At 36.3% G+C, this 9,222-nt stretch overlaps 1 protein-coding gene across 1 annotated transcript; it reads right to left on the minus strand.

Moving 5' to 3' along the window:
- Positions 1-874: 874 nt before the first annotated feature.
- LOC114523492 (protein DD3-3-like) lies at positions 875-6,000 on the minus strand. Its single transcript, XM_028544437.1, has 11 exons — positions 5,829-6,000; positions 5,159-5,230; positions 4,470-4,629; positions 4,047-4,202; positions 3,702-3,914; positions 3,205-3,601; positions 2,813-2,872; positions 2,139-2,431; positions 1,877-1,921; positions 1,688-1,756; positions 875-1,517 (listed from the first exon to the last, which is right to left on the minus strand). Exons 1-11 carry the CDS (start codon positions 5,979-5,981, stop codon positions 1,099-1,101), a joined length of 2,037 nt encoding a protein of 678 aa, XP_028400238.1. The 5' UTR covers positions 5,982-6,000; the 3' UTR covers positions 875-1,098.
- Positions 6,001-9,222: the final 3,222 nt, after the last annotated feature.

Genomic DNA, 9,222 nt, shown 5'->3' on the forward strand with positions numbered 1-9,222 from the left:
CTACGAAAAATTACTGAAGATTGCAAACTCACCGTAATTCAACCGAAACCATAAATATAAAGGTCAACCTAGCTATAGTACAATGCAAGTGTACGTTACCAAATGCTCCTTAAAATCTAGAAGTGATAGTATATGCAATTAAAAGAATCGAAATGCAAGGAACTTCGCATTATCACATATGTTTCTCAGCTGCGAACGCAGAGTTAGATCCTATCATTACCGTAAAAAAAAAGAAATAAATGTGGTCTGCCAGTGTGCAAAATTTTCGGTTCAACCATCTCCGATAATTTAAGTGGCATAAACAAACGAAAAACAGTTACGTATAACTGCTTAATAGTATTATACGTAAATCAATAATGAGTATACTTGTTGTCCCAACGATAACGGAATCGATGGGAAAGCCGTGCAGGGAGTTATATACTAATATAGTTCCAAAGCAAATTATACTATACGTTTCTCATATATTATAAGTAGTTCTAAACTAACCCTTTTGTCCAGTTTGGTTTGCCATAGAAAAAAATGCCGGAATTTCGATTAGTCATTTATTTAAAAACCGACTTTTTGCTACAGCAATGTGATTTTTGAATTATGTTTTCTGACGTCCAGCTGTAATTATGGTTGCCAGTAAATACCATATTATGTCAAATCTATTTTTATATTAAATGTAAAGCCATAAAATGATCTGAATAATAGTTATAGCTACTCTAACAGTAACAGACGCTGGGATAGCAGAGTTTCGGTTTAGTTTAAAGACTAAATCAGAATTTTAGCGCGCAAAGCATGCGGATCACAGTGACACTGATGTCTAACCATGCAGCAAGATGAAACAAAAACCCAACTGAGGACAAGGATGCGCAAATTCGACGACGTTGCGTTCAGACTTTATCATTTTAATGAACAACAACAATGCAATAAAAAAAATCATTTTGCATTGGGATGTATATGAAAGCTAGATCACTTTAGATGCTATATATCAAGAACTAAAACATATTTTCTTACGTTCAATGCACTGAAGTGTTCTGAATATTTTTAAGCTAAGTGTTATGCAAAATCGCTAAATTAGTATACAATTCCAGTGCGATCTGTCACGATATTCATTCATTTTTCATCACCAAAGAACAGACGGTGGTGACGGTGGTGACGGTGGTGGCGGTGGTGACGGTGGTGATGTCGTCCCCAAAACCAATGGCCCCAATAATGCCGCCTAGGTGGAGCAGTAACCTTTATGCTGGCCTTTTGATTCCTGTTTGTAAAGTTGTTGTTACGGGAGCACATATAGTAATACTGGCCGGAATTAAGACGTAAGAGTAATCCAGTCCAAGAAGGTGGAAAGCAGTCCAGCTGTTGTGCTTGCTGAGCGTTACAATTTCCAAACTGAAATGGATTGGGCACGTCTTGAGCACGCTTAAAACGACCGGCTGTTGCCATCGCAGTTGCTATGTCAGCACCAGTTTTTGTTTGGGTAAAGTCGTCTGTGTTGGGTGCGTCGATGACAGTTGCTCGGTCAAATAATGTGCCTGCAGTTTATAAATAGTATAAATCATTTTAATGTGGCCTAAAATCCAATCCAAAGATCGTAAAATCATTGATCTCATTCCCACCCAAATGCAACCTAATGCTGAATTAAGTTTATAATTGTCCAGTTCATTGCTTGTTACAGAGGTCTATATTGATCCGTAATCCATACCTGTGGTATCTTCTAATGGGTAGCTTAAGTCAGGCTTTTTCATTGCCACCAAATTATTTCTGTCTGTCTCTGTCAGTGTGAAAAAGATGTGCAAAATTGTACTGTACAACCAAGGGAGACTTTAAAAAGATATGTGCCCGCTAAATTGCTAATAAAAGCATTGACTGAATTTAACATGATACAACTTACGGTCACGCCCTTCGCCAGCGTTTCCTGCTGGATTATTATTAGAGCCTGTTAAAGGGAATCAGAATTTTTTAGTAAAAAGAATCAGCAGTAAATGCGCATGCAAGAGGAATTATGATATCTATTTGTTTTGAGTCTCAAATGCCGCCTGTTTGAATTGAGAAATGGTTATTGCAATTCAATCATTGTGGTGTAAGCCGTTTTTGTTTGCCAGGCTAATGTAAGCTAAGGCTTTGTTAGTTGTCCTCTAGCACGTAGAACTTACCAGCAAACTGTACGTGGACGTAATCTGTAGACCTCATTGTTAGGTCCTTAGGGGTAAAGTCGTATTCAACAGCAGGGTAAGCTTGAACAATATTTCCACGTTTCCCCCTAACGTTAAGGTTTAGGATGCGCTGATTTTTAAACTTATTTTTCCTGGGTATGAGTTTAAAAATGTGCGATCGGTCCTGGAAAACACGACCAAACTGAGCCGTGTTGATTGCAAGCTGTAGTGTAACTTTGTTGTTCCCTCCTTTTCCAACATTGACATCTGGGTCGTTTGAAATAACGTCGTTGCTATGGGTGGAATATATGATTAAGTATAGTATATGCATTAAAGCGAGTTTTCTCTGAGCAGCAAACATTTCAAACATGATTCTATACTATCACCCTTTATTCCAATTATATTTGGTTAAAGTTATAGCTTTGTTCTTAAAGGCCTGTACTTGTTTTCCCATACATGAACTAGAATCACACTCTAAACAGCACGAACAAAAGGAGCTTGTAGTTATTTTGTTGCAATAAAGTATTTCCTTTTCCATGTTGATGTTAACAATAAAATATTGCATCTAATGTCCCGCAGGGCGTGAACCTTTACAAAATATTCTGCATGTTAATTCTACATATAGTTAAATAAACTTTACACATACGAATGCAGATTGCCCATTATATACGTACTTGTTATTTGAAGAAGCGAATGTTTTGCTTGTATCGTAGTCGTTGGTGGAGATATTATATCTACAAGTAATTTATACCTTTCATTGAGAATGGTGATGGACCAGAACATTATAATTTCTTGTGAAATCTCTAGAAATAGCATCGTCCAGCTCTTTCTCCACCGGTTTATAGACTGATAATGGAATAGTTCTATCCGTGAAGCAACCGTTAACTCCATTGCGTATCAGTGTGCCTAGAAATGGTCGATATTCATCTTTCTACCTACTGAACTATGTTTGAAGATCAGTGCCACATCTAGCCAATCATAACACTAAATCAAAAGTACGTTTAACCTTGCCACTAATGCGTATTTTCACCAGTTTTTTAACTAAAGTAAAAACTTCATCACGCACCTAGCACGGAGTACACATCGTTGCTCCTGTCCGGAGGGAAAATATGGAAGTTCCCATTCGAATGTTACCGGAAGAACCTTTTCCCCGTTTCCAAGGTGATTAGTACGCGTTTTAGGTGCCACTTTACAAACTGGGCGTGGCAACCTCACCAGGCACTTTTTCCACTGTTCCGGATCTTGTCCTTGCAGTTGATCAAGATCTTCAGAGCGATATGGTATTCCCCAAAAATATCTATATCCCATGAGTCGACATTGAGCTTTTGTTTTTCCAGGAACAATCTCCAAGTAGTTATCAAAGTTCACCCATTTTCCTCCAGCACCTTCACAGGCAGCTTTGTTATTGTGTTTTGAAGCATGACGATTTCTTTTGGCATTCGGATAACTTTCCATACATTCACCTGACGTTAATATAAAAATAGAAACGATTCATTATAGATGTTCATATTACAAGGACGCCTTGAAAGGACGAACAGACAGACAGACAGTTTATATTTTCACCTTTTGATCTTGTATTAAAACTTTCTGTACGGTAGTTGTAACAATCAGATACTCTATTGGCAAGCACGACAATATCTATCCAATCGGACGGATGCCAGTATGGATAATAGTCACGTTCTTCGGGACATTCGTAACCAGACTGGCCACCATTAGCGTTTTGTCTGGTGTATTTAGAAGTATCTCCTTGCAAATTTTGATCCGCGGTAAATAATCCTTTTAACACAAAGTGAAAAATAAATTCAGAAATATTGAAAATGACTAATATAGAAAATACCGTGAGTGAATTTAATTACATCGCACATACAGCATGATTTCTTAATTGTTCATAAAGTATTACCGACTTACCCTTATTTCGTTCGCGTGTATTGCATTTATCATACCATTCCCAAGGTTCGTTGAGGGCTCGGTCCCCTCCAGCATCAGCTTTAACAGCCTTCACTTTATCTGAATACGCGTTAAATGGCCCTTTGTTATTATGGGCGGGGGTTTCCGTTGATTTGCCTAAAAATTGTAAAAAAAATTAATCATAAACCCTTTTATTATCCTGATTTATTTTTTAGCGATACTTTGAAAATGAGCAACTGCGATGCTACTTCATCCAAAACGAATTAATGCCCGAAGTCAGCCGCTTCCCTAACGGTTCAGAGTTGCCAAATTCTAGATAAGTTTTGAGTTTTGCGCATGCTCGTCAAGTCATGTGACACAAAGTATTGATTACAATGCGAAATCGTTAATCTAAGACTATTGCAAAGTTGCCAATCGTCTCACCATTCCTCATTACTTTATGTTTCTCTGTGATAGTCGTTGGTTGACATTTGTATTGCAGAACAATGTTGCAGTTAAGATCTCCGTGCCCACAACCATGTTGGTTTGTCCACTCGATTGGCAAGATAGTCTTTCCTGTTAGTGGCCCGCTCATGTAGTAAGTCTAAATCAGAGTTTAAAAATTGTACTTTGACAAGTATTCAAATCTGTTTCTCACAGAACATTAGTTAACACTTTTGTGAAGTAAAGTAGAATTCTGGAGCCAGTTGTTCAAGGCTAGGTTAGCGCTAACCGTTGCCGGGGTTAAATTTTAATCCAGTGTTTTAGTTTATTTAGCCTAGCTTACTTCTTTCACGCGATATCCTCCCCCCCCCCCCTCCCACTGACAAAGTTGAATCAGTTCGGTAAGCAAAGGCAGGCAACGCGACAAGCCATCCAACAATGATTATTCGGGAGGGGGTGGAATAAGGGGGAAAACGCTCGCTTTAAAATGAATGACCCCAATATCTTGATTTCGTTGATTTTTATTAACAGTTTTGTCTATGATTGTAGTTAGATATTAAATAACGTCAAAGGTGGTTAAGGCCTAGTACCATTCCCATCTCCCCGCAGCAGTTAAGTCTCGATGCCCTAGCATTTAAATTATACTAAAAAAATTTTTTAAGAAAAAAAAGTAGATTTTTTTGTATTACCATATGAAACCAGTCTGTTGAACCTTTTTGCTCGTTCTTCTCAGCGACATTATAGCCTCCCTTTGCATTATTCTATAATCAGTGAATCACGCAGTAGAAAAATTAAGGTCCATGTATACCACAACACGGTATTTAATAGTACGCCTCTATACCTGTAAATCGAGGTACTGAGGTAGCTGTATACATGTGTGTAACTAATTTCAAACTGCATGAAATGAGCTCAAATACCGAGTTTCAAAATAGATACAGACTAAGCAAACTTTGTTATTCTTATTGCTTACGAATTTATTGGATAATTTGTGTTTGCACGTTTCAGTCACAGTCCAGCTATTTAGCCCTTTCATTTCCACACATGACTAAATTTGTCACACTCAAAGTCAGTTGGAAAGTTATCTGCGGTAACACAGACACAATTACACAAACTGAAATGTCAGTGTAAATTTTGTATGCTCTGCTTGTCTTGCTATGGTATATAACTATTATTATAGTACTCCGCTGTCTTCTTTACAAATCCTGCGCACGCATGTGAACCGATGATATTACAAGTTCGTTTTGTATTTGGCTTTATTCAGGTTAGGTTAATTCGCGAGGTCGCAAAATCTACAGATTATAATTATTGAACCACACACCAAAGCTATATGATTAGTTAGCAAAAAGTAAGGATACGTACCTGAGAGTCAAAGACCCTGTTGTTATTTTGACGATTTGCATCCTCTCCATTTAGTCGGTTGTTTGAACCTCTAGGAGTATGCAAAAAGAAATCAGCAAAGGTATGGTGAAAAATTACTGTATAGAGCAACCACCAAAGATATGATCTATGCATTTCTGATTTCAAGTTTTGATCTTCCGCCGTTCTAGAGTTGAGTTAATTCCTTGACACTTCTGCCACACTTCGCTGAAATTTCGAATATCATGCATATTATATAGGCTATATGTATATAGGCTACCTGACACCTTTTTGTTCAGTTTGACCCGCCTTTATACTTTCCAGAGACAACAGTTAGTACAAGAAAATGGTATAATCAATATTTATGGAGCATACGCTTGTCGGCCTGGACGTCGCCAGGTTCACTTGTTAAGAACCCTTAATGTCCGCACGTACAAGTTTACTTATCACTCACATAAAAATAGCTACGAATCAAAATGCAATTGTGTTGTGATGTTGATATTACCCATGCATGCAGGCAAATATAGCTGGACAGCAAAGACAGAGCGACCACGGTCTCACACGGTTTCACAAAATTATGTAAGAATTATTGTCTCAGTTCAAATATATATTTTACCCTCAGAAATCACTTTTTATAAACAGGCCTACTAGTCTTTAAAAAGTAAAGTTCAGTATCCTGACCCAACACTAACAGGCTAAGTCTCCCAAATTTCGAAATGCATGCATTACTAGCTATATACCGAATCAATTTTTACTCAATTCCTTAAACAGCTCTAAGCTGCATCATTCAAATGGATTTTACCTTTCGTTTTCGTGCATAATGTATAAATAAATTCACTTTTGCAAATGAAATAACATTCTGTACTTTGAAGCTTAATTAAGTATCCTCGTCAATTTGCCACCACGTCATTGAAGATACGTTCTGGCCCTCTTTTAAGATTTTTTGCGTGGAGGGGGGGGGGCAATTTCCAAAGAGGGACCTTTGCCTCAATTAGAAATAACAGGGGTGGCGCCAGGAATTCCCCGACACAGGGGCTAAGTTCCCCGACAGGGGGGCTGGAGGCTGAGCTCCTGGTTGTCTTTAACGTGTAATTGTAGGAAAGTAAGGAAACACAGTTTTCGGTTTATTGCTACAATCCCATGCCTTAGATTTGGAGCCTATTTGGCACCGAGCGAGAAAATTTTTGAAATTTGATTGCTCTAGGTCTTTGGAAATTAGCATTTCAGAGTCTTATCACGGACTTTTTCATGAAAATTTTTATGCTGCAAACCATGTACAATGTAAAATACAAAGTTAATAAATTTTGAGGACGTTTATCTGTTTTATTTGGGAGAAATAAGAACAATAGAGGGCGACTTAATATATCTCCCGTTCATTCCCCGACGAATTGTAAAATTTTCCCCGACACATAATGACGTCTGCAAAATGAACTTTGAGCTAATATTAATATATTTGATTTGAATTACTGGAATAATTTTGAATTTACTTCAATCCTTTGCTCACTTCATCCGGCTGGGATATTTTTAAGATAAAAAGTAGTGCGCTAAAACCAGCTTATATGTTAAAAGAGGCCCTGTTATAACATCTCTAAGATAGATTGTTCTGTATGTGAATTATGTTATGTTGTCTGGTTAACATCTCTAAGATATAGATTGTTCTGTATGTGAATTATGTATATGCTGTCTGGTTAACATCTCTAAGATATAGATTGTTCTGTATGTGAATAATGTTATGTTGTCTGGTTAACATCTCTAAGATACATCTCTGATTACAAATTTACAATACTCGTCAAAATAAAACATGATGTGAAGTGTAAAAACGCCAGAACCAGAGTCACAACAACAAAAGAAAAATTAAAAAATCCGGAAATGTAAAGAATTCAAAAAATTCCAGTTTTAAGTGGTGAAATAGAAAAAAAAAGTTTCTACCACTTATCAATTAAATCCTTTGCGTATTACATAACTAGTTGACATATTGCAACTCCATGTTTTTCATACATTCCATTATCTAATTAAAGAAGAGGGGTGTGGCTTTGCGCATCGGTTGATTCTGTTCTGCTTACAACAAAGAATTCGCTAATTGATTTAAAATCGCTAAAATTTGGCATTCTCAAATTTACCCCACCTTCATATTAGCAACGTAAGGTACACTTTGTTCTTCTTCCGATCTTCTATAACAGACACGCATGCCGATATTATACCGCCTGTATCATAGTACTCCTAAATTTAAAGCTGTTTAAATCTTTGATTTAAAGATGTAAGTTCTCAGTGTCAATCATTGGAAAGATTGTGGACGAAAATTCATATTCATATTCTATCTTATCTCCCAATCCCATTATAAACATTACTATAAGGTTGTATTACTATAAGGCATAATTACACATTATGCATGCATAATATATAAGGTGTATTGGGATAAAAGCCTAAAATGCATAATCGCGTGTCATCAATTAACGTTTTAACCTTTACTGATTTGACAAAGAGGCTGTTTTGAGAGAGAAATTGAGTCAATTGACAAGGAAAATTAAAAATGATGCATAACTAACGTCTAACAACTACGTTCAACGTTCAACTCGTCTTGAAATCCGGATTGTTTGGCAAAGCTTAAATGCTGCTCTTCTTTGCAGTTCTGCCATGCTTTCTCAACTGTTCATCTACCACTAAGGCAAACGCTTTGAATTTAAAATAATATTAAATGAACAATTAAGTGACAGACTCAGCGCTTTTGAGTGATGGTTGTATTTACAAAGACGGTCATGACTAAGGAACGCGTCTGCCAATAAACTAGAGATAAAACGTGCCGAAAAGAAACAAGAAAGCATTTGAATGAGCATATTTAGGTATGCTCTCTGTTTCGGTAAGACCCGTGCAACATTAAGGAATAATTATTTAGAATAATTATAACAGACGAAATGCAATATTTATAATATGCAACACGAGAATGCATGCAATATTTGATACAGTAGAATAATAGTAATAATATGATATTATATATACATATACATTATTAGACCTTGTAAGGGCTAGTTTCCACTTAAGAAAATTCTCCTTTGGATCGGACAGGACAGGAGAGTTTCCTTTGTATAAACGCCGCTTGAGAACTCACCAAAAAAAAAATATATATATATATATATATATATATATATATATATATATATATATATATATATATTATATATATATATATATATATATATATATATATATATATATATATATATATATGAGGTATATTGAGGTATATTGAGGTATATATTAAAAGGTGTGCAAAGGTAAATGCCACTTCCAAATATGTATATAAGATTTCACCAATATTTTTCTCCTTTAACTCATCAGAAGATAAGAAACAGACTTTAGCTCATATTCATTTTACTGAAACCATAGCGAACCAATAGTG

The sequence above is a fragment of the Dendronephthya gigantea genome, unplaced genomic scaffold (genome assembly GCF_004324835.1).
Source record: "Dendronephthya gigantea isolate DGI-Jeju-01 unplaced genomic scaffold, DenGig_1.0 000027F, whole genome shotgun sequence".
Classification (NCBI taxonomy): domain Eukaryota; kingdom Metazoa; phylum Cnidaria; class Anthozoa; order Malacalcyonacea; family Nephtheidae; genus Dendronephthya; species Dendronephthya gigantea.

Bases quoted from the DNA above. Each gene is read 5' to 3' on its own strand.
- LOC114523492 (XM_028544437.1), bottom strand. From the start codon at position 5,981: ATGCATAGATCATATCTTTGGTGGTTGCTCTATACAGTAATTTTTCAC. The intron at 4,630-5,158 runs GTAATACAAAAA...ACTCTGATTTAG, and splicing joins CAACAGACTGGTTTCATATG to ACTTACTACATGAGCGGGCC. The intron at 1,922-2,138 runs GTAAGTTCTACG...TCCCTTTAACAG, and splicing joins CGTCCACGTACAGTTTGCTG to GCTCTAATAATAATCCAGCA.